This window comes from Saccostrea echinata, unplaced genomic scaffold (genome assembly GCF_033153115.1).
Source record: "Saccostrea echinata isolate AGI-Se365-2 ecotype Australia unplaced genomic scaffold, CSIRO_AGI_Sech_v1 ptg000028l, whole genome shotgun sequence".
In the NCBI taxonomy this organism is placed as follows: domain Eukaryota; kingdom Metazoa; phylum Mollusca; class Bivalvia; order Ostreida; family Ostreidae; genus Saccostrea; species Saccostrea echinata.
Genome location: NW_026889777.1, coordinates 15,325,492 through 15,351,605, shown reverse-complemented (window position 1 = coordinate 15,351,605; position 26,114 = coordinate 15,325,492). Strand labels below are relative to the sequence as shown.

Sequence of the window (26,114 nt, the reverse complement as noted above, 5' to 3'; positions counted from 1 at the left end):
ATTTTTGTGTATACTCACTAATAAAAATTACACGGAGAAACTAGTGTAAAAATTACATCACAATGAGGATACAGAGACGTTAATAAAAACATAACGATATAGAGCAGTGAGAAGTTTAAACATTAAGTGCATTTTTGCAGCTTTTAAACATCTAAATTGTAATTATAAGAAATGTTTCTTAGTTTTGTGTGAGTTATTGGTGTGTAAATCACACAGACTTGTCATGTAGGATTATTTCATGAAGAGCTAGCATGCTGCATGAAAAATGACTGTGCGATTTACACACCAACTCACAAAGAACTAAAAACACATACCTTAAATAACAATTCTTAATCAAGATCTTTTTCCCCTGCTTCAGACTCCTACATACAGAGCATTACTATTGTTTACTTGTTTTCTTTACTTACGGTTCTTGGGATGGATGACCTTTGAAGCCTTGTTTGCCATCTGTACTGCAGCGAATTTAGAGTTCAGATGTCGAGAACTTGTCATTGCATCATAGATTGAAGGCCTCTCCTTAAAATCATATTAAAAAGAAAATTTACATGATATAGTAAGGTTCAAGTTAAACTCAGGGAAATTAGAATAGACTCCAAAGTTTGTCTTTTATAGTTAAAAAAAGTAGATTCTAACACATTTAACATAAAATTTTAACATATTAAAATTAAATCTTTAATGAAATACTGTAAAATAGACAAAATTTGAGAAGAACATAAGTTATTTATATTACCAGAAAATTTAAAATTAAATTTCTGGATGTAAACATTTTTTCAGTTTTATTTTAAAACTAAAAACCTAATTTTTAATTTGTACTGTGAATTGTACAAAGATATTAACAAACAAAGAACTGATTTACTTGTCTGATGACAGCCCCTGTCGTGGTCTGTCGCTTGGGAGCCGCTACCCGTGACGGGGTCATACCCTCGCTGCTAATGATGCTACGTAAGGCTTGGGGATCTGGCTCAAACTTAACTTCTGAAAACATTTGATTTTGAATGTCCCTGAATCATCTTCAATTTTGATTTACATTAAAAAAAAAAAAATCAAAGAAATTGATTGGTACTGAAAATGTAGTTTCAGTTTAATTCCTGAAACCTGACGGACTCACCAGCACTCTCTTTCAGGACCTTGAGAGGGATCTCCGCTCTGGCACTGCGACTTCTACGTCTGTTCGCTTTGGACGTTTGATCTGGGTCCAATGGAAGCTCTCCAAGTACACGCCTACTTCCAATGCTGTTACAACTTTGGCTTCTCTTCCTACAAGGTTTAAGAGCATTAAATGCATAAGAAAACTAGAAATATATCCATAAGACATGCATGTCCTGTCCAGAGTTCATTAGTAATGTAACATGAAAAAATCCGTATTAGCATAAGAAAATTCTTTAAAACTGAATTTTATTCACAATAATTAGTATTTAAAGTCAAAGGTCATTGGGAAGGTCAAGGATAAAAAAAAGTTCTCTCCAAATTATGTAACAGTGCACAAGGTTACATGAAAATATATTGAATAGTTTCTTTGAAACTGAGCTAAACACAAATTTGAGAAAAGTGAAGTGAAAGGTCAAAGACAAAACATGTTGATGAAATTGAAGTCCCAAATATGTAACATCATATAAGGTTTGATAAATACATCTGGAAACTAAAATTTAAGAAAAAATGAGGTAAAGATGAAGGGAGAAGTCAAGGTCAAAAATGTTGATCTAATTGAATAGCTCATATCACTATGTATCAGTAGATAAGGTTTAACTAAACTCTCTTAAATAGTTTCTTTGAAACTTAGCTAAAAACATTTTTTTAAAACTAGAAATATGTCCATAGGACACGAATGTCCCAACGAGGGTATATTAGTAATGCAACATGAAAATTGGTATTAGTGAATATGAAATTTGATGAGAATATCTTGAATAGTTTCTTTAAAATTGAAATCTAAAAAGTTGGATATAGATGATAAATTCTCACCAAATTATGTGTAAGTGCATAAGCTTACATAAACATATCTTAAATGATTTCTTTAAAACTAAGCAAAATGCAAATTTAAGAAAAGTGAGGTCAAGGTCACAGGAAAGTTCAAGGTCAAACATTTTTGATGCAGTTGTATAGTTCTCACTAATACGTATTAGCATATAGAAAATAGAGCTAAACATTAACTTAAAATAAATAAGTTAAGGTCAAAGGAAAGTCAAGGTCAAAAAATGTTGATGCAGTTGAATAGCTTACATCAGTATTCATCAACATATGAAATTTGATTACACCATCTTGAATGGTTTCTTAAAAAACTGGGCTAAAAACTAATTTAAGAAAAGTGAAGTCAAGGTCAAAGGAAAGGTCAAGGTCAAAAAAATGTTGATGCAGTTGAATAGCTTACATCAGTATTCATCAACATATGAAATTTGATTACACCATCTTGAATGGTTTCTTAAAAAACTGGGCTAAAAACTAATTTAAGAAAAGTGATGTCAAGGTCAAAGGAAAGGTCAAGGTCAAAAAATGTTGATGCAGTTCAATAGCTCTCATCAATATGTATCAGCATATAAAGTTTGATGATACTATCTTGAATGGTATCTTTAAAACTGAGCTAAAAACTAATTTAGGAAAAGTGAGGTCAAGGTCAAAGGAAAGGTCAAGGTCAAAAAAATATTGATGCATTTGCATAGCTCTTATCAATATCTATCAGCATATGAAGTTTAATAAAAATATCTTGGATTGTTTCTGTGAAACTGAGCTTTGAACTGAGCTAAACGCAAAGCGCGTCGGAAGGACAGACGGAAGGATGGAAGGACCGAAGGACAGAAGACAAACATGACAAACACTATATGCCTCGGCCATATTCATGGTGGGGCATAAAAATGAGGTCAGGATCAAGTAAAGGTAAAAAAATAATGATGCAGATGAATAACTCTCATCAATATGTAACAGCATATAAGATTTGATAAAAATATCTTGAACAGTTTCTTTGAAACTGACCTAAACACAATTTTTTGAAAAATGATGTCAAGGTCAAAGGAAAGATTATGGTTAAAAAATGTTGATGCAATTGAATAGCTCTCATCAATATGAATCAGAAAATTAAGTTTGATAAAAATATCTTGAATAGTTTCTTTGAAACTGAGCTAAAAGCAGAGTGTGATAGAAGGACATACAGAATGACAGAAGGATGGAAGATGGATATAACAAATAATATATGCCTCGACCATATTCAATGCATAAAAATTGTACATAATGGTTGTAGCAATACTACATCAGAAGAAAAAGAAAGTTGGATTCTTTCCTAAACACAGGTTTTGTAGCTTGTAAAATGGACATTTAGAACCTTTTCACAATATGCATTGTCATTGACCATTTTGACATGAAAAATATCAATACTGATCAATATCAAACCCAATAAACCATCTTATGGAAAAGAAAACTTTCTGGGGGACAGACAGAGTGATTTTTTAGAAGGCTAGCAGAAATTATTGGGGGCCCCAAAAGAATCACGGTAAATTAATCAAATGTTGCACAAGCACATGCATCAACACCTACACATCTCTTCCTGTTGCTGTGGTTGCTCTTCGTGAAGCAATTCCACGTCCGGGCAGCCCACGGAGAATGGCTTCCAAGGACTTGTGATCTGCCTCAAACTCTTCATCCGAGAACAACTGTTTCTTTGCATTGTTAGGTGGATCAGCTTTGTTGCTTTTGCTCAGCTTAAATTCTGTTGGCTACAACAAAGATAATTTTATTTTCATCAAAGATCTGAGAGCTCCTTAAAATATCTTCAGAGATCTGATGTACATTCTATAGCCTATACATTGACTATGCTGTAATCTGGATGCCAAAGATCTGGAAGTTTAACATTACTCGCTACATTTCAAAATGAAATACCTGGCTCTGGGGCCATAAAAGTTAGATCAGCTAACTTTTGATCTCAGTCTCACTTTTCCATTATACAGTTAAACTTCGCTATCTCGAAGTTGACGGGACCGTTGATGAACTTTGAGATATCCGGGGGTTCGACATATCGAGGGTTATAATTCAAATGAACTTTAAATAAACTTAGTGCAGCGAACGTGTACTTAAACATGTCAAATTCCAAATTCTGTATACAATTTCTTATATATACATGTACATGTATTAAGCAATAAAAAGATTTTTACATCCTCTTTATAATTTACAAAATAAAAACTTTATATAATATGCACAGAAGTATAATCCTTAGAACTACCAACGCGGCAAATCAACCGCTAGCATCGCTTCCCATGTATACATAACCGGATATCGTCTTTGCATTGTAAATTAAAAACCGGTTGCTGTCAGAATAACGAAAACGAAATATACATTTTCTTTTATTGGAACAACATGTTCATGCATGTATAATCAGTTAAAAGAAAATTATTTTACTATAATAAGATCAAATGCAAAAGAAGAATCACGCACTTTTGTCTAACAACAGAACAACACTGAATCACAGGGCACTATAGCACAAGTTTTCACTGCGACACACGCTCACATGATGGTGTGTACGGACGATTGTAAATTCTCCACGCTCATATAGGAAATATAAATTCTAATTGCATTAAATTACAGAATTTTGTTTTACTTCGATGTTTATAATTTTCACTTTCGTATGCATAAAATATGTATGCGCGCATATTTCACAGCATTAAATAGCGATTATCAAGATAAACGTACCCAAGCCACAAAAAAATTAACGTGTCATCCACGCGTATGCATTAGACTAATACACACAACCTTTGGCTTGCATAATTAAAATATGGTAAGCCATATATACACTTCGTATAATTATCGCGCTATTATCCGTTGATCACAGGAACACAGGTAACCCGAGCGTGACAGACAGGTGGTTGTTATCAATACAGCATTCAGTTTACATAACGGACTTGATCATCAGAGCGGAAAATTATCCTGACTTCGAGATAACGCATGTGATTTTAATGAATGGGTACACAATTTTACTTCGAGATAACCGGGGTATTCGACATTACCGTGTTCGACATAGAGGGGTTTATTTTAATCATTTATAAAGCAAATTTCATCGGGACCGCGGCCTTACTTCGACATATCCGGGGTATTCGAGATATCCGTGTTCGAGATTTCGAAGTTTAGCTGTACATCCCTTTAGTAAAAGTGAGACTGAGATCAAAAGTGAGCTCGTCCAAGTTTTATGGCCCCGGAGCCTAATGATCATCTGATACCTGAAGGTCAATTCAACTTATATTTTAAACAGAATTCTCACCTCCTTTTATTTCTATTTAATTGTAAACTAAGCTTGCAATGTATGATAAGTCACAACTCTCAAGTCCAGTTTAAATATAAGCAATACCATTTAAGACATAGATTTTAACTTCTTTCATTCAACAATTAGGTGTTCATTAAAATTATGGATCCAATGATAATGTTCCCTCAATTGTTAGCGTATTCCGGTATTTATAAAAACCTTACCACTGTCTGTGGTTTCTTGTTACAAATTTTGCCGACTTCTAATTGTTTCTGCCATTTCTCGTGAAGTTTGCCGAAGTCTGGGACCACTTTTGTCTTTTTCTTTTCACCAGGAAAATACTGAGGAATTTTACTGAAAAAACAAAATAAAATTGTTATTATTTGAATGCACTGGTTATCAGAACAGGTCAGATAGGCCTGTGAATTAGACTTGGTTTTGACTGAATACAGATTAAGAAATCAAAAAGAAACCGAGCTTGAAACTGATGTTACTTTCCACAGATTCCTCAGAACACTTTACATTTAATTTGTGAAAAGCAACATATCATTCTTATTAGTTATAATCCACGGCAATTTTTCTTCATATATTAACTATCATTTTTCAAAATGATTTTTTAGCAATATTCTCAAAATATTTAATGTCTATCAGGTTTATATATATATGAGGCATTCTACCAGTGAATGAATCTCATCTTCCACACAAGTCATGTCATACATTCTACAAATTCTTTCATTTCTTTCAATGGTGGTTTTTCTGTCCTTCCATGTTTAAAATTTTTTTTTCATAGCATATTCCTCTTTCACATAACTATAAGCCTTAGATGCTAATGTAAAAAAAAATTGTCTGTACTATAACAATTATCTTTGCTGATTTTCTTGATGGAGAAACCAAACCTTGGACCGTAGCTGTTTGTTTTCTTGGCCTGTCGTCCTGACTGGGACTCGGTTCTGACAGAGGTTCTCTTCATCACTGCGAAGTCTACATAACATTTATAATCATTATAAATAGATGTAACTTTATCAGGAAAAATAAAGTTAAAGCATGTACGGTACATGAATCTCAAAATAAGCATAATTTTTTCTGTTGATTCTAATGGTCTTTAAAAGTATTCAACTTAAGTAACAGTCTTTCAAAGGGCAGTTAAAATTTTAACAAATTCTTTATGATAACAAATAATACTTGGGAATTCACAGTTTTTTCCTCTCATTTTTTTTTTATTGAATTAATCTCATCTTTCTTGCAGTTCTTTCTGCATCAATTAGCCACTTCACCGTAACTGTGGTACTTCTCTTTTGCAGGGCAAAATAACGTTTGGCGAAGTTTTTGTTGACAGCTAATCAACTGACGTATATTCAACAATTACTTTTACGTCATATTTCACCAAACTATATCATTTTACCCTGCAAAAAAGCAGTACCACAGTTACCATGAAACAGTCTATTGATTCTTTTTAAAAATAATAATATAATATAAAGAACTTTCCATGAAACTTTCCCTGAAATTAAGGATAAGCTTTAAACACTGCACACTTTTATGCAGTTAGAGTGATCTGCCTTGATAGAATAACAGGATCTAGATTTGTGAACTTATAAAACAGTTCCAATCTTTGAACCAAGTACTCTAAAACTAACACTTTTGCTGCAGTGAGACAATGGAAAGGGAAATACTCACTCACATCATGCACATAGTTAGACACCTCGGCCCAACGACACCTCGGCCGATTGACATTTCGGCCCAATGACATCTAGGCTCAGACGGGTCGGCCCAAGTATTAAGACAGGTCGGCCCATACATATGACACCTCGGCCCAAGCTAAATTTTACTACTAGATGAAATACATATTTCCAATTTTGGGACTTGAATTAAATTTTTATTGAAAAAAAGTACATGAATAAACTATCAAGATTTTTTTAAAAAGACCTTCCATGAGCACATTGACGATATTCAATGAGAAGACAATGCTTTTAATTAAAGTGCTAAATGATAAACAAACAAAATGCTGCGGCGCATCCTTTGGTATTGGTGACAACAGGGGTTCAGGGCTCGACATTAACGCTTGTCCGGTACTAGTGAAAAAAAATTAAGGGCAAGTGAATATTGCTGGGCGCTTGTCCGATTGGACAAGTGCATTTAAATGTAAAGAAGTCTCAAAATAATAAAAAGAATGACTGTCGAACGTTTACCGGTACTGAAGTTCAAAGACGGAAGTAATATGTTCCTAATACCGAACTTAGATTCCAATATGGATCACTATGTAGTTGAGTTCACACTTGATTGGGATCGAAGTTTACTAATTGCATACTACTGCAAATTAAGGCATGGAATTTATGAAGTATGGATTCTGTTTGATGTTGACAGTCCCATTTATGTTGTTGTTAGGACAGAAAGTCTAGATAAAATTTTGTGTTATGTGTTTGTTGTATTTATCAATAACATCATGAATCAATCAAGCACATGTAATGGAATTCATTTTAGTTTTCAAGTTGACAGTATTAGATCTTTATTAAAAATTTTTTTCGGACAAGTGAAGTTGAAGTTCGGACAAGTAAATGTCTTGGTCACTTGTCCGAATGGACAAGTAGGAAAAAAAGTTAATGTCCAGCCCTGGGGTTTAAAATTTACGAGCAGACAACAATTTTGGGCCGACCTGTCAGGGCCTATTAAGAATAATTTAACTGTGTCCTGGGACAAGCCTTCACCACAGTTACATGTATAATACGTCCCATATACTTGCAATGTAGCAAATCAGAGTGGATCCACTCCGAAATGATTTTGAAGAATACTAAAGGAGTTGCACTGAAAATAACTACCAAATTAATCATAACAAACCTTTTTGAGACTGTATATGCCTTTTAACCTAAAAAATAATCCATATAAATATGAAAATTCAACTCACTTTCTCAACATTTTTTTCATCGCTTCAGATTTAACGCCATGTTGACATTTGGTACTCTCTGGATTGTACACAGAAAATGCAGAGTTCCGAGTTATCGCCCGTGTTTATTTTGCAAAATTGCCAATACATGGAACGAATTTTATCGTTAAAAGTAGGACAATATCATTTTAACGATAGAACATTCTATCTAGTCAGGGCTGAGATTAGGGTTGGATACCGTTAAGGATGAAACGGTACGATACCATACCGGTATTTTTAAAACGATACGGTATTTTTAACGATACGGTACTATATCTCGATGAATGAGAATGAGGGCTCATTTTATAACAAATGTGCTTTCACCAGTCTTCAACCATTCAATGATATAATCTAAAATGAGCCTATAAACTATGTTATATTTCAATCTTTTAATAAATCATCAACAAAACAAATAAATTGAATCTCAAACAAATTAATCTAACTAGATACAGCTGACCGCTTCACCCAGTTGCCACTTGCCATGACCCATTCTGTTTGGTCGCACTAAATGACAAAACATTAAAATGGAATCGATAGAGATGCACATCACATTTTTGCGATATTTTGCATTTTTTATTTACAGTTATTATCAGTTTTTATAAATAAAATTAAAACACGATTAATGTGATTTTTTTTAATTTTTCAGTATTGATTTACCTCGAATATCGGCAGTCAAAAGCAAGTATCGTACTAAGCATCCATTTCGATAAATAGCCTACCCTTTCAATGCGCGGAGAATTTTATTTTAGCGAGTCTGGAACCTCTTTTTTAAAAGTCATTTTGAATGTATTAAAATGTTTCAAAGATTGAGAAATACCGTTATTAGTACCGGTATTAAATGAAATGGTATTTTACCGGTATTTTTGAAGTAACTATTCGGTACGGTATTGGTACCGAGTACCGGTATCCAACCCTAGCTGAGATGTCAAGCATGACAGGCCGAGGTGTCTTTGGGCTGAGATGTCTATCTACCATAGTTATACATATCTGGAAACTTTCCCTAGCTTAACTTTTAACTAGAAACAAATTTTGAAGATATACTAATATATTACCATTCTATGTCTGCCTCAGAAAAATGTTCCTTGGTAGGTTAATTCCCCTGGAAGATCAACTGTAGGATAAATTAACACAATTTGAATAAAAAGCAATATATACACACGTACATGTACTACATTCAGGTATTTCATATTCACAACTTCAACTTCAAATTAAACATACCTAAAGAATGTAGGAGATTATCAACAGGATCGATCTTAAATTTATTATGAGAATGGCATTGTATTTGCAATAGATATACAGGCACTGACAGGCTGTTCGCAACATTAATTTTCGTATACAATATGTTCTTCGTGTATTAGCTGGTTATATTATTATTTCATCTCATTTTTTACTTCTAAGTAACTACGAATGTGATGTTTAAAAGGCAGAATACTCACAATAAATAGTTTGTTTTTCCCTCAGCATCCGACAAGTTGAATTTCCCATACGCTGTCCTTGTTGTTTCATTTCGACCAATGAGATTCTTCGTCTCATTCGTCTAAATTTGGTAGATCTCGATATGATCTCGGGGGAATTCCCGAGATTTTGTAAATTACAAACAACATGGCGACAACTCGGTGGGTTCTCCTCGAATCAGTTGTAATAGTAACATTTTTCATTAGTTCACAAGTGGAATTAACTTTTTCTGAAGGTAAGCCTTTCGTAATAATTTCATTCTAGTGCTAAGTCAATTTTTTAAAATCGAAATTTTGCTGGGCCGGCGAAATTCACTTTTTACCTGGAGATTTTACCTGAAATTTATGTAATCATTAGGTATGCATGCTTATTGATGCGGAAATGATGCTGTTCTGTCAAAATTGTTGACCACTAATGAGTAAAAGTAATTAATATTCATTCTTCATACACTTATTAATTAGTTTTCTCGGTTTTTAAGTTACTCTGTGATCATTTAACTAGAATTTTCTCGATTACAGTAAAAAACAGAACGTAATAGAAACATACTGAAAGTTAAAAAATGCCCCCATTCTCTTTCTCTCATACATATATGGTGTACAATTATTAATTTTTTTTTGTTGTTACTCAGTCCAGTCAGGTATTGAAATCATTAATATTCCAGATTTAAGCTGTACTGTAGGTAAAATTTGATGTCATTTTTAAGATGACTATTTATGAATGTGATATGGTTACAGGTATTGTAATTTGTAAATGCATCCATGATGCATAAATGGGATTATTAGATTACATTAGAAATTATCAATAAATATAATAATTTAATTATGTGTTTATCTGTAACTATAGATAATGTCCTATCAAGTATTTCTTAATATTAGTATATAGTGTTTAAACTCTCAATGTTTTTGTTGATACACCATTTATCATGATACTCACTTGACATTGTTTTTTATTGCCATTTTATAAGGAATGCTAAAAATCAATATCATTCTGTGGTATGTATTGCAAAACCCCTCTCTACTTTGTTAACAGGGCAGTATATTTATCAAATCCCAATGGAGATGAATAAATTGGAAACATGAAAATATAGTCTATGTAGACAAAGAGATTATTAGACTATTATTATTAAGGGAGAGGGGGTACTTGAAGGGGAAGGGAATGCAGAGAAAGTAAATCACAAGAATTCAAATACACATATTTTGGTACTCTTGTTCAAAATGTTCTTCCTTGTCTAGAAATTCTTGTACAATGTGGAATTTCTAAAGACATTCAGGCTCAAAGGCAGATCAATACTTGATCAGCAATACCCAGTGTGTAATGTAAATATTTATTTCAAAGAACTAAGGAAGTAGTTTTAAGAAATTCATTGTCCTAATTCAGTTTTTTCATGGTCTACTGAGTTTGTGTTTTACAGGTAAAACTTGGCATTAGGACTGAGCTTACACAAGATTAAAACTTGATCTTAACCCTTCAGTTATAACACATTTTCAGTTTTGAATTCTTCTTTGACCGTAATAAATAATTAACCAATAAGTTGGAATCCACAAACATAACACAAACTAAACATAATTCATAGATCAATAATTTCAGTATTTCTGCATGAACAGTAAAAATCTACAACAAGAGACCAAAGTAAATATTGAAACATTTTTCTGTCACTGTATAATTTTTCTCCAGAAACCCTATTTTATATCTGTAGAAATGCTTGGACCATGGTAACATTGTTAACAGTATTAATTAAAGGATAAAATGCACTTGAATCATTTATCACTTTGAGTGTCTTAAACGTAGAAGGATATCCTGTATTGGAGAGTTGAAGTAGATCACTCATGTCACCGAGATCAGGAAACTGAGTCAGTTGGATGTACCTTTACTAAAACTAAATATGTCAAGTTATCTGGGTAGTCAGACAGTCCAATAGCCACCTGCTAACTTTTGTCACAAAGTACAGATTTGTATAAAGATAATAATAAAAATAGATATTCATTAAAATATGAATGAAGAATATTTTCAATTACCTGAATAAATCAAATTTTATAAGATACATGTATTTATACATTAGTGTGCTTTACACATATTTGAATTAAATATATAATTATAGTATTGAACTATTGACCCGGTACTCATTACTATTCTAGGAATGATCAATTGAATTAATTTTGCAATATATATCATCATGCTCATGGTTCAACGTACAAGTTTCTTTTTCAATTTATTTCAATTGCTTCAAAATCTAGAATCCATGGAAAACATTTAAAGTGCTAATAGAAAAAGATTTTCATTTTATAACTTAAAGCTTGATTCTGTATGAAGGACTAAGGTGCTCATATAAAGTTTTTTTTTTTACTCACTTAAATATTACTTTGTCCTACATTTTAAACTTTTGCATGAGGCTATGGAAAAGATTATATATATCACAAAATTACACTTCACTGCTATTTAATTCAACCTTCATAAATGTTAAAGTATTCAGTACATTTAGAGAACCTGGACTATAGCCCATAAATTCAAATAAAAGTAAAATGTACATATTGATATAATTTTTAGAATTCACTTTGATCATTTTGGTCTCCTTTAATTTTCCTCTCCTAGCAATTGTATTTGAATTTCTGGGAAAAAAATTGAAATGCATGCATTTTAGGTGTTTTATAACTGGTGACGCATTTGACATACATTGTGAATTATGAAATCCATGATGATCAGAGATTATAATAAAGAGCTATGATTCTGGTAACATTCAATACATAAACATAAATGTACTTAGGAAAATTTTTTTTTTTTTATAAAACTGTGTCTCAAAACATTGGTTTCCTCCGGCATAAGGTCACTGACCTAATTAGCATTTTAATTAAAAAGATTGTATTGTCTAAACATAAAATTGTGTTGACTTGCATTATTTAGGTGAAAATTAGATTATAAAGAACAGAGGTGAAGCCTAGAGATATATCTCACGTATGATCATGTTGAAGAGGTTACTTACAGTGGAAGTAAGAGAGTTGTGTTGATTTCTTTGTTGGATCATAGGACAGACATGAACAATTTATCAAATTAGGGAGGACTTTTTTTGATGTAAAAACAGCTTCACTGAACAGATCTGATGAATGAGAGAGTTAGCTAGGTATTCAGGATGGCTGCACTATCTTTGATCGTTTCTTAAAAGTTCTGTTTTTTTTCCTTTGATGATCGATGAATATGATTTTCAGAATTTTTATGATTATTTTTAAAAAAGTATCAATTCCAGAAGAAACTAATTCTATTTTGTATGCAAAATGGAAAACACAAAATTCGTACAGCTCTGAGTCTATTGGTATAGGAAAAATAATCACAGCATAGATGTGATATGTAGGTAGTTCATGTGCACTAATAATGGGAGGGGTGGTTATTGGAGTGGAGACAATATGATGCATACAACACCAGAGTAAGATGGATTCTGGTTTGTGAGATGGAGTAGCTTCGTTATTAATGATAAAGTATTTCTGTAGATAATAGTGCAATTAGCATAGTACATGGTGCATACAGTTAAAGTATACGAATCAGAGTCGACAGGTTGAACAAATGTGTGCCTGGCAGTTATGCATATAAATGTAACAACACATTCAAGGAAACTCAAGGATGCCGATTTTGCCAGTCTCGTTAAACATAATGTTACAGTAGCTTTTTTCTAGGCCAGATGTGCTTATATTTTCTGGAAACAATGTATATTTTCCTTGCAAGCAATACAATACATATCTCTCTCCCTCCGTTGTCTGTTAATATTTGTCAGTTTAGCTGTAGATTTAGAATTCTCTGCTACAGTTTGGCAGAGGATCACGATGAGTGACAGAACACTGCAGGAATCGGAGCACTGAGGCCGGGAATCTGTTTTGTTTACAAACAATCTATAGGATTTTGTATGAAATATGTCAGCTGGGGGTACGATGAGGAGAGAATCACATTGTATGGCAACATAAAAGGGAGGGGGGAAGCCAAAAGGAATGTACAAGTGTTGTATTAGGAGAGGAATTGAATGGGGGGTATGGTTTTTGTCAAAGTTGCCTTGAATGATAATGCAGATAAACTTAACAGGGGACACACCCTGTTTTGTATTGTTTATTTGGCATACATTATTATTGTGTAATTCTTAGGTGGGTGAAGGATCATGTGTTGAATTAATGATTTACTATCTACCTCGCTCATGTTCACAGTTTACACTGTCAATTTTTTTTTTTTGTTTATGAATGGAATAAATTGATCAGAAGACTTGCATGCAGTAGAGTGATTTACATTGTATGTCCATAATCATGCACTGAATAAATATGAAATCAAAATGAAGATATTTCACATTTATGCAGATTTGGAGATTTGACATAATTTATTTATTTATTTTCTTATTTGTGTAACATTCATATTTTTAGATATATTTAATCTATAGCTACCAACTGAAACCTATTGAAATTTATAATTGTTATAGATTAAAAGTGCATGTACATAATGATAAATGTTTGTCATATTGTCAGATGCTGTAACACTGTGATTATGTGAAGTCAAACAGTTAGGGGACCTCACTTCAGTTAATATATAGCTAGCTGTATTTTTACGAGTTGATGGTATCAACTCATGTTATGTGACTTGTAAGGGATTCCCTAATGTATCGAAACTAATCACATTTTCGTTTGAGTACTTTGCGTACGGGTTCTTGTATAATATTGGTTTATTTACAATTTTCATAATCTACAGAACAAGAATATGTTTCCTGATATGCTTTGAAGTGTATATAAACTTATATATTTTATTATTGATTTTAATGGAATTTTTGTCTATCCGCTAGAGAAAATAGTGTTAGGGACAGCGGTCAACAAAAGTGACATGTCGAGCAAACAAAGCTTTGATTTATAAATCAATAAATGTTTATATAATAAGAAGTATTTTGAAAACAGACTTTTAAAGAAAATTCACAAAATTGAACATTGTACAAACCAGGTTATTTTTACAAGATTGACGTGCTGGTGGTATATAAGTAAACTAAAATTCTTGCGCTGTTATGCTAATGAACAGTTTGCCCGCGCTTGTGATGAATCGTTCAACACAGAGAACACTGCCTATGTTTGTAAACAAAGCGAGGAGTTTGCAGTAAAGAAGATCGAAGTAAACCAATTACTAATCTCAAACGGAAGAAATGAGCTGTACCAGTTGAAAAAAAAAAAATTGAAATTATAGTTCTTATTTCTTGTGCAAGAAATAAAAGATTTCGATTGCTTAAAGTGTTAGATTTTTTCATCAGCGGACAACTTTGTGTTCCAATTTCTTTTTCCTTGTTAAAAACAGTGTTAAGAATTCCCGTCTTCTAAAATCTAGATCTGTTTCGCAGCAAGCTTTAAATACAGCAATGGTCACTTACTACGCCTGTCATTAATTGTCGGCACTACACTGGAAAGTGGTTTCCTTTAATATGCCCAGCTGTGTTTTGCTATCAGATGCTGACCATGTGATAAAGTGAATTAGTACTGTGAAGGCAATAAATAAAAACGAAAACAAAAAAAATTAAGCGGGTGTTGTTGATAAATTAAATGTGAAATGCATATTTATAAATGTGAAGAGATCAAGAAATCAAATTAATTCAAGAGTAGATAGATCATGTAAATAGTCAATATCATGTCATTGTGATGAATTTAAAGTCTTCAGTCGAAAAGCCGAAAGAATTGAAATATTAAATGTGCACACATGTATCAATGAAAGTCAAGTAGTTGAATTTCAAGAAAGGCTAAACCGAGAGAAATGATGTATAAAATGTGCATATCAATTAAAGTCAAGTTGTTATATTTATTTCAAGAGTGACTAAACCAAACGAAATGACATATAAAATGCTCATTTCAGTTAAAAGTCAAGAAGTTGAATTTCAAGAGTAGCTAAATCAAGATAATTAAAATATTCATTGTGCATATCAATGATCATAAAAGACAGGGTGCTGAATATCAAGAGTGGCTAAATCAAGAAAATTGAATTATAATATGTGCATGTAAATTTTGAAAGACAAAGAGTTGAATTTCAATAGTAACTAAATCAAGAAAATTGAATTATGTAATATACATATAAATGAAAGTAAAAGATATGAATTTTAAGCCTGGCTTAATCACGAGAATTGGAATATATTGACATGCGTTGAAAATGTCAAATTGTTTGTCAATTTAAGAAAGCAGTGAAAATATTCAATGAGCATGTTAATGAAATAATTCAATTTGCGCTATTTGCAAGTAATAATTCCCTACTTGTAATACTATTGTAGGTTTTGCCAATTAGTTTGAGATATGTGTGTTTAAAGCGTTTTCTTGTTTTTGTCTATTTAGGAGTTGTTTTAGTTCTGTAATATGATTTTATACAACAGTTGTGCCATTTTTCCCTATGTGAAATTTCTAGTTACTTGATATATAATATTTCTGTCAAATGATATTGAGTGCCCAAAAACTGTTCCCGGTAGTTTTAATGATGATATTCTGTGCTCTGTGACCATTTCAATAATGGTAGTATCCTTTAATATTTTGTAAAAATACAAATTACTTTAAATGCAAGCTACATTATCATTTTACAAAAAATCCCAAAACTAATTACATACGCGGATCTAGAGGGGGTCCGGGGGGGGGGGGACCCCCCTGGAATTTGCAGAGTTACTAAAAGTATATACTGAAGCAAAAAAAAAAAAGACATTGGACCCCCACCCCCCCCTGAAAACGTGGACCCCACCATCACCACCACGAAATAGGTGTTTTTCACGATTTGGAAATGGATTTTAGTTTGTTGTTTTTTTGTTTTTGTTTTTTGTTTTTTGTTTTGCTTGTCAAGAAATTTTTGGGTTGGAAATTTTTTTCACTGGGGTGGACCCCCCCCCCCCTCCCCCACCCCTGGAAAAAAATCCTGGATCCGCGCCTGAATTAGTATTACATTGTATTTGTTTTCTATATTTAAAGGTTCGATTTGTGATAAATTATTATACATTCTAGTAGATATTAAAAAAATACAAATATATTAAAAATGCATGATAGAAAAGGTGGAAATAAAATGATACAATTTTATTTCTCAAAGAAAACAAAAAGAAAAGATTAAGTGATAGTTTTCATCATTGCACATAATATCACATAATCCAAATATGGATTAGAGATCTCTACTCATTTAAACATTATATAATCAATACCATCAACTCGTAGTAGTACTTTCAGTACTTTGATTTGTTGTTGGTTTTGTTAAATGGAAGAGATTGCTAATAATGGATATTTTTCTCTCGCTATGACTTTCTCTTTTCAATGTTAATAATTCATGTATACCTTTTAGCAAGTCTCCCTTAGTATATTGTCCTATATTTGTAGATCAGCAATCGATGTTTGTCCCATTACTTAAACCTTCTAAAGTGATTCTAAAATCTAGAAACTAACTGTGTTATTTTTTTCCTGTATCATGCTGAGTTGCTTTTATCACGTTTTTCATTTATATAGTACATGCTTTAGCCATTAAAAAGTGAAATGGAGCTTAAAGGTTGAAACATTTTGAAGATTAAAACGTTTGAAAAAAAGATAAAAGGTACGCGAAATATTTGTCAAAGTCCAATGACTCCAAACCTAAACATACCACATGACTTAATTCAATAAACATTGTGCGACTCAGGGTGGAAATTTAAGATATTATGCATGAGAGAAATAAAATAGGCAATGATGACTTAACAGTCACGTTTTTGGTTATTTGGTCTTGTATTGCGGGTATACATTGTATAATATTTAGGGTTTTTTTTAAACTGTCAAACTTCCTAGTTGTATAACATATATTTTGTTGAAGAACATAGACACTTTTGTAAATCTGAATTCCTGTGGGTCAGAAATGCACCTTATTTGGTTACCGTAAACATGGTAAAACAATATCTTTTCCATGTGTTTTGTGTATGTGTCTTCATCAGTTTAAAAATAAGTACTTAATAAGATATTTTCTTCATTTTTCTTAGAATAATTGAATAATAAAAAACTTGATACTCTTTATATTGATTTAAATATTTTTACTTATTTATACATTTGAAACATTCTTCATTAAATTCTATAATCATTAAATTATCTCTCTCTCTATCTGAACAAAGTTTAAAAGAGGAATAATTTTTTAACATAGTAATCAGTTGTGTGATCTTGACTGTTTTCTGGACCTGATAGTCGGTATCCTCAAGGCTAAACATGACATTTGTAAAACATTATCTAACACACGGTTTGTAATTCTAACTCGATTAGACATTTCTAAACATTCCTTTAATAATTTACAAGTAAACAGGTATTGCAAAATTTCTTAAATGCTCTGTCTGATGTAACAACACTCAAAAGCTCTGCAAACAAGAAAAAATAAGTGAAAATTTGTTTAATAGATGGAATTTCTATTCACACATATTTAGCTTTTTTCTTTTAATAAAATAAAAAATTTTTTGAAAATTTGATGAATACCATCTTCTTAAAATGCACAGAAATTCCAAGTTGTATAATTACAGGTATTCTGTGTATCATCGCATGACTTGTAAGATGATTGATAATTAATTAGACTAAAAAGTAAAGCAGTATGTTCCCAAACTTTGTTTGGGGAACATAATTAAGATTTTCATTTTTTTTGGTTGATGAATATTAATTATGACTTATGGACTCAGGTACAATAACTTTTTAGGTCACCTGAGTCACTCAGGTGACCTATTGCTATCCGTTTTTGTCCGTCGTCGTGCGTCGTCCGTCGTGCGACGTGCGTCGTGCGTTAACATTTAAACATTTTCAGCTTCTTCTCTGAAACCGCTCAACCAATTTCAGCCAATTTTGGCATATAGCATCTATGGGTGAAGGGGGACAAAAATTGTGAATTTCATGGTCCCTGCCCCCCTGGGGTCTGAGGGGTGGGGCTAAAACCACCAAAATTAATGCAATCTTTAAAAATCTTCTTCTTTACTCCTGGACATCAAGCAGTCAAACTGTTGACATGATTGTAATAAGCATTGAGCCCTCTACCAAAATTGTGAAATTCATGGCCCCAGGGTCAGGGGTTCTGGTGCTAGGGCGGGGCTATATAGATCATATAGTGAAAGTGCATTATTTCTTTGAAAATCTTCTTCTCTACCCCTGGGTATTATTGAACAAAATTGAATACATATTTATGATAAGCAAGAGTGACTTTACCAAAATTGTGAAATTCATGGCCCCAGGGTCAGGGGTTCTGGTGTTAGGGCGGGGCTATATAAATCATATAGTGAAAGTGCATTATTTCTTTGAAAATCTTCTTCTCTACTCCTGGGTATTATTGAAACAAATTGAATACATAGTTATGATAAGCAAGAGTGACTCTACCAAAATTGTGAAATTCATGGCCCCAGGGTCAGGGGTTCTGGTGCTAGGGCGGGGCTATATAGGTCATATAGTGAAAGTGCATTATTTCTTTGAAAATTTTCTTCTCTACTCCTGGGTATCATTTAAACAAATTGAATACATAGTTATGATAAGCAAGAGTGACTCTACCAAAATTGTGAAATTCATAGCCCCAGGGGCAGGGGTTCTGGTGTCAGGGCAGGGCTATATAAATCATATAGTGAAAGTGCATTATTTCTTTGAAAATCTTCTTCTCTACTCCTGGGTATTATTGAAACAAATTGAATACATAGTTATGATAAGCAAGGGTGACTCTACCAAAATTGTGAAATTCATGGCCCCAGGGTCAAGAGTTCTGGTGCTAGGGCTGGGCTATATAAATCATATAGTGAAAATGCATTAATGCTTAAAAAATCTTCTCTACTCCTGGGTATTATTTAAACAAATTAAATACATAGTTATGATAAGCAAGGATGCCTCTTCCAAAATTGTGAATTTCATGGACCCTGGATCAGGGGTTCTGGTGTTAGGGTGGGGCTCTATTTATTATATAGTGAAAATGCATTAATGTTTTAAAAATCTTCTCTACTCCTAGGTATTATTTAAACAAATTAAGTACATTGTTATGATAAGCAAGGATGCTTCTTCCAAAATTATGAAATTCATGGCCCCAGGTACAGGGGTTCTGGTGCTAGGGCGGGGCCATATATATCCTATAGTGAAGGTGAATTATTTCTTTAAAAATCTTCTTCTCTGCGCCTGGGTATTATTTAAACAAACTATTAGTACATTGTTATGATACGCAAGTATGCCCCTTCCAAAATTGTGAATTTCATGGCCCCAGGGTCAAGGGTTCTGGTGAAAAGGGGGGGGGGGGCTCTATTGATTATATAGTGAAAAACAAAATTTCTCTTAAAATATTCTTTTCTGCTTCTGGTTAAAAAGCAAAGAAGCTAAGTGTATAGTTATGATGAGCATGATTACTTCTTCCAGAGTAGTGAATTGCATGACCCCTGGGTCAGATGTGCTGGTGTAAGGGTGGGGCTCTTGATAATGTAGTGAAAATGCATTAATTCTGTTAAATAATCCTGTCTGCTCCTTAGTGTTAATCAGATAAACAAAGTGATTACTTACATGTATGATGAATAAACTTCTGGTCCCAGGGTGAGAGACTCTGGTGTTTCTCGGTGGAGATGGGAGGGGGGGGGGGGCTGGGGGGCTCTATTGATAATGTAGTGAATCTGTAGTAAAAACTGCATTATTTCTTTGAAAATCTTCTCTGCACCTGGGCATATCAGAGGCAAAAAGAGTAAAAGTTTTAATAAATATTTTTAAACATCTGGGCCATTTTGTCAAGTGTTCTGGTCCTGGCCAAGGCTCTATTAATTTGTATTCTACTGAGGGGAGTTATTCCCCTTTGCCATTTACTTTTGATAATTAGTCACTGTAAATAATGTACTTGAAAGGTTAATAGAATAAGAGAATTTTGCAAGATTTTTTATTGTATAATACAAAAAGTACTTTCATAGTTTTAATGATCAGGTAGACTTGTAAGTAATAGATAAATAAAAATGAGACAAAAATAACTTGTCTTATTCAATGTTCATCAAAGACCAAGAGAGTCCAATCTATACTTATAAATTAATAAATTTTGCAAATAAACTCCGAAACGGGTGAACCAGAGTTCTTACTTACTCCTCTAAGAATACACACGATACAAGATGATGTCCGTAAACTATATTTAGATTTCACTTGCATTGTAAGTATCGTACATAAAATTAAAAGTCTACTTTTATTTTCTATAAACAGTCATGAAATAGCAAAAACGTGAGAACGGTGGCGTTTCCGGTTGGCGGATCTAAGTTACTGGCAATTTTTTAATGAAACTGACAACAAGCAATCGTTTATTTATTTCATTAAAAGTCATTACTTAATTATTCAGTCAAAACTTGATTTAAATGATATAAAAGAAATAAGTTGTGATAACTGATTAAAAAGGAAAATCTGCAAACTATTTTCGTCATTCACCGATCGTAATATTGACGGAAACTTCTAGAACACCATATAGCATCGAGCCCGATGTTTAAAAGAAAAACGAGGCGATTATATCTGCTTTAACATAAAAAAAACTTTTGTGTGAATGGTCATTGAAACAGTGGTAAATCATTGATAACACTGTAAGCTGTGAATATATTTATATATCGAAAGACTATTACATATATGTAGTAGGTTTTCCTAATAAATTTATCGGTAAAATTTGTATATATTCCTCACTGAGAGCATCGTCGCAACGGATACAACGGAAGTACAATTTGTACTACGTAATAAACTTGCCTACATGAAAAGAGAATATTAATGAATAAGGCATTATTCAATTACAGTTATGCTGTAAAATTTTGTGCTTTAATCAATACATTTCTTTTTTTAATACAGTCTTTTGTATCAAATACTCGGCCTATTCCAGTGGCGTATATTGGAATCTTGAAAGGGGGGGGGCAATTTGGGGTTGGGGTAGGTGCCCACGGACACACCAAAAAAATTGATTTATTAAATTTTATGTATATTTTGGACACAAAACGGGAGGGGGGATGGGCCCCCTCTAAGTCCGCCAGTGCATTCACAGGGCGTTATATAAAAGGTAATTTTTACACAGGTTCTTGGGTCTTGGATTATAAATATGTATGTACCTTATTGATATGTACACAAAAAGAAGAAAGGTGCAGTTTTTACATATCAATAAGGTACATACATATTTATAAACCAAGCCCCTTGAGTACCTGTGAATATTTACCAAACAAAAAAAAATCTATTTCTCAGTAAAATGTGCATATTCACTGCTTTTATTCTTGACGGAAATGAAATAAGAGCATCTGAAGTACAATATCCATTACATAGTATATACAATATCCATAACGTAGTATAAAACAGGTTTCACAATAAACGTCAATTAATGATATTGTTATTTAAGTTTTACAAGGGGGGGTTGGGGGGGGGGGGTGTTGGAGACGTACTTCTACTTCATGCGGGATTTTGAACGAAGTATTTCTTCCTACTATAAGCCTGTAGGCTGTCAGTAGAAACTACAATATATGTATTATTAGATTTTTTTCTGTCGGTTGTGGTATAAATTCAATTCCCCGCGCTTGCGCGGGATTTCATCTAGTGTAAGAGATTTCAACAAGGAATTAAAATAGTACAGAAGCATTGATAGTTTGTTAATATACTGTATGGTGATAGTGATAAATGGGGAACAGATTAGAACCTAATTTATGAACTGTTAATGAACACTAGACTATTTATTTTGTTGAACCTGATCACCCTATTTTTCTTGCTTTTGGGCAACAAAGCTTCACTTTTCAGTTCATTTCATACTCTATGGATTCTCTAAATTGTTGTATTATACTCAGGTGACCGTTAAGGCCCTTGGGCCTCTTGTATTTTTGTAGCTATATATATACTCGATTCTTTTACAGTTTTTATCTTATTCTTAACATTAAAGTTTTATGTGAATATTCTAAGGTTTAAGGCCTGTGTAAATAACTTATTCTTTATGCATTTTAGAAAATTAATTTGGAGTTAAATATGGTGCACCACTGTGTTACTTTCTATTAACACATAACGTGTCATCATTGACTCGGAGGTGACATTGTCATTAAATGTTAGTTTAAGTACAGGCTGCATTATAACAATAGGGCACCATACTAAACCACCAACTGTCTCACTGCTAGACTGGTCATTAAATCATTCGTTAATCTTGTTAATTAATAGACAGTCAGATTATTCATAAGATATGTGTATTATTGTGCAATGTATTTATAGTCAGGGTCCTGAAATCATGTACATTATATTGTATATAAAAAAAAAAAAAACTAACTATAGATGGAATTGTTTTGTGCCTTTGCATGCTCTTTTATCATTTACTGATTTAACCATAATTATAGTAATAAGTTAAATGATTGTTAAATTTTATGGAGTTTGATCTTTTACATCTTGCTGCTTATAAATCTGTCTCACAATATCAGTTTAAGGCAAATCTTATCATGATTCATGCATTTCCTTTATTTCTTTTTTTTTTTAATTGTAAATTTTTTTTATACAAAGTTCTAAGGTGAAGAAGCCCACTTATCCAGAATATTTTTATAGGGAGTACTTGTTATATTTTAGAAGTTCTATCTGATGTTTTATGTATTAATTGAGGATGAGTTAGGTCCAGGGATGTTTGACCTTTGACCATTGACCCATTGACCTAATAGACCCTAGGGGACTCTCTGATGGTGTCCATTAATTTGAATGGTCACATGTAATAGGTACATGTCTGAAATTAGTCTGCTGTTGGCCGTTAATTCATACATCACTTAATTAAAGAGGCGCGTTTCACCTGAGTCTAACGTTCAACATACCATATAATTTTTTTTACATGATGCAGTGGGGAGTCATAGGATCAGACATTTATGCAAATATTTTTATGTTCAAAAGGTTTAGTTTTGACCACACAGATTATTTGACATTCAAAGACCCTGTATACACTAATGAAAAATGGAGATTTTTTTTTGGACATGGAGAAAATTATATTGTATAAAGGTGTAAATATTTCATTTTCAACACAGAATACTAGGCATTTACCAGAAAAAAAAACCCATTAAAAGACAACAAAGTATTCCTGAAGAGCTGTCACTGTTGCTTAATATACTTAAAGCAATATGAGCTGCAACTAAAATTGATGTCGGAAATTTCCGTTGCAATATTGTAATTAAACTATTTCAGTGACAGAAAAAAAGAACATTTATAAACTTCTGTTGTTCATATTTGCGATGGAAGAATTGTATTTATAAGCTTTGATTATTATTATCATTAGTTATAATTATGTACAAAACACATTTAGGACACCTATGTGAGCTGAATTAATTAAAAACAAACACACGCACACACTTTAAAAAATGCACGTCAGTCTGATTTGAAGGGTTTTTATGAAAAGACAGTTTTATGATTTTTTTCTCCCTGTGAATCATTAATTTTATGTTACTTGCAAACCCAAACTTTCTCATATTGCAATAAAACTATTATATATTGCATTGTTATATTCAGGAAAGAATTAAGTCTCTATATTCTCTATAAAAAGAAACGGTCAACATAATTGATAATCTAGTTCCTCCAAAAAATATTGATGGCCATTTATTTTTACTGTTGACCAGCAAAGAGAGTTTTTCTCTCATTTTTAATGATTTTGATTCTGATTTGTAGACTGATTTATTGTGACGAAATGATACCGTTGTGACTTCCAAAAAACATGTATTAAAGACTTGATGTTATTGTTTGATCGCAATAAAGAAAAAAACAACGCAGTCATGGCAGGATATCCTAGCTCAGAATGTAGTCTACAAGCAAATTGCAGATAATGCATAGGGAATAGATCTTTTTTCATTAAAACAACGATTTGGCATAAAACAATAACTGATTATTGTTTATTGATTATTCAAAACAAAATGCTATTTTATTGATTTGTTTTGGTTTTCATATAACAAAACAATTATTGCCCATGTTATAGGGCAACATTCACAGATTATGTTAGTCTCCTTGTGACGAAAATATTGCCCTCTGCTCTGCATCCGGCAGTATTTCATCTCTTTGGTGCTAACTGTAACATAATCTATGTGTACTTCAACCCCAGTCAACATTTGTATATTAATAATTATCTAATTTATGTGCACAATCTTGAAAGAAAGAAAAAAACATAACATACATGTATGGGCCGAAATATGTATACATGCATACATGCAAGTATTGTGATGAAGTTTCAGAAATTCTATCTTGCAATGCATACAAAATTTGAAGTGAAAACCCTGTAGGATTCAAATTTTATTGTAATGAGAGCCTTATGTAAATATTTATGTGTAAATTGGTGTATTAAACACCAAGTGCACTACTGTAAACCTAAGGTTAGCCTTTAGCATATTTTAGCCAGTTTTATCTTTAACTAATGTATACATAAATATACATGTAGGCCTTTATTTTGTGGAGTCTTTTCTTAAGCTGGAATTTACTTAGTGTCAATATTAGTTCTACTGATTATAGAGAAACAAATTTAATGTTCATGCAAGGATAAAGACTGTGCCCTGTCCATCTGTCTGGGTTTTTTTTTTTCAAGAAAGTTTATCATCCTACACATCTGATTAGGAAAAACTAAACATGCTGAACATTAGCAAATTCAAAGAATTATGGTCCCCCGCTTTCGGTGTCTTAGTGGTTGGAATGCCATTATTTATGGCATAATTTGTAAATGTTTTGATTGTGAGTCCTTCAAACTTGTACTAGGTCAAGGTCATGAAGTTTAAGTGATATACCTTTCTGAAAGGTGCTCTCATATGTAATGTACATGTACATGCTAAATTTGAAAGCCCTATCATCTCACAATCAGTTATTACAATGTAAAAAAGATGAAAAAGACTGTAGGTAAAACTTGAAGGTCAATGTCACAAGGTCAAAATCCAGATTGCATTCAGAAAGGTAGTGAAACAGGTAATGCACATGTCAAATATAAATGCCCAATCTTTTCTCATTCAAAAGTTATCAGCAATGTTTTTTTTTTAATTAGGTTAAACTTCAAGGTCAAGGTCATGGGGCTGAAAATCATAGTACATTTGATTTGGAAACGTCTTGTCACAGGTAGTGCACACATCAAATATGAATGCCTTCTCTTCTCTCCTTCTAAAATTTGCAGTAATGACAACAACTTTTAAAAATTAGGTCAAACTTGAAGGCCAAGGTCATATGGTGAAATATCATAGCACATTTAGAAACATCTTGTCACAGGTAGTGCACTTTCAAATATGAATGCCTTATCTTTCCAAATTCAATAGTTATGAGAAAGGTAAAAGTAATATTTTAAAATTATTGAGAAGTAGGTCAAACTTCAAGGTCAAGGGGTCAAAAATCATAGTATATTTGGAAAGGTCTTCACAGGTAATATACATGTAAAATATGAAAGCCCTGTCTTAATGTCAGACAGACAGACGGACAGGCAGAAAGATTGACAGATGAATGAGATTTAATGTCTCCTCACTTTTGTGAAAGCGGGAGACAATTATCAAGATGCATGAATTCAATTTATTGATTTTTGATTTCAATGAACACTATGACCATAGTTTAAATAAGAAGATAATTTATCCTGTTAGATTCTTTCAAA

The 26,114-nt window shown here is 32.5% G+C and overlaps 2 protein-coding genes across 5 annotated transcripts in view; one reads left to right on the top strand and one right to left on the bottom strand.

The window, feature by feature from the left end:
* The window catches only part of LOC133194168 (uncharacterized), a 59,224-nt gene extending 50,009 nt beyond the window's left edge, over nucleotides 1-9,215 (bottom strand). The window contains exons 1-7 of the mRNA XM_061330167.1: nucleotides 9,188-9,215; nucleotides 6,115-6,199; nucleotides 5,443-5,572; nucleotides 3,523-3,701; nucleotides 1,109-1,257; nucleotides 857-975; nucleotides 408-516 (exon numbers count right to left, since the gene is read on the bottom strand). Coding sequence (XP_061186151.1) covers nucleotides 408-516; nucleotides 857-975; nucleotides 1,109-1,257; nucleotides 3,523-3,701; nucleotides 5,443-5,572; nucleotides 6,115-6,188 — 760 coding nt within the window. The 5' untranslated portion in view covers nucleotides 6,189-6,199; nucleotides 9,188-9,215. The remainder of the gene's footprint in view (nucleotides 1-407; nucleotides 517-856; nucleotides 976-1,108; nucleotides 1,258-3,522; nucleotides 3,702-5,442; nucleotides 5,573-6,114; nucleotides 6,200-9,187) is intronic.
* A 505-nt stretch (nucleotides 9,216-9,720) lies between these two features.
* The window catches only part of LOC133194159 (plexin domain-containing protein 2-like), a 53,102-nt gene continuing 36,708 nt past the window's right edge, over nucleotides 9,721-26,114 (top strand). For all 4 annotated transcript variants that reach the window (XM_061330153.1, XM_061330154.1, XM_061330155.1 and 1 more), the window contains exon 1: nucleotides 9,721-9,825. In XM_061330153.1, the coding sequence (XP_061186137.1) occupies nucleotides 9,738-9,825 (88 nt within the window). In that variant the 5' untranslated portion in view covers nucleotides 9,721-9,737. The remainder of the gene's footprint in view (nucleotides 9,826-26,114) is intronic.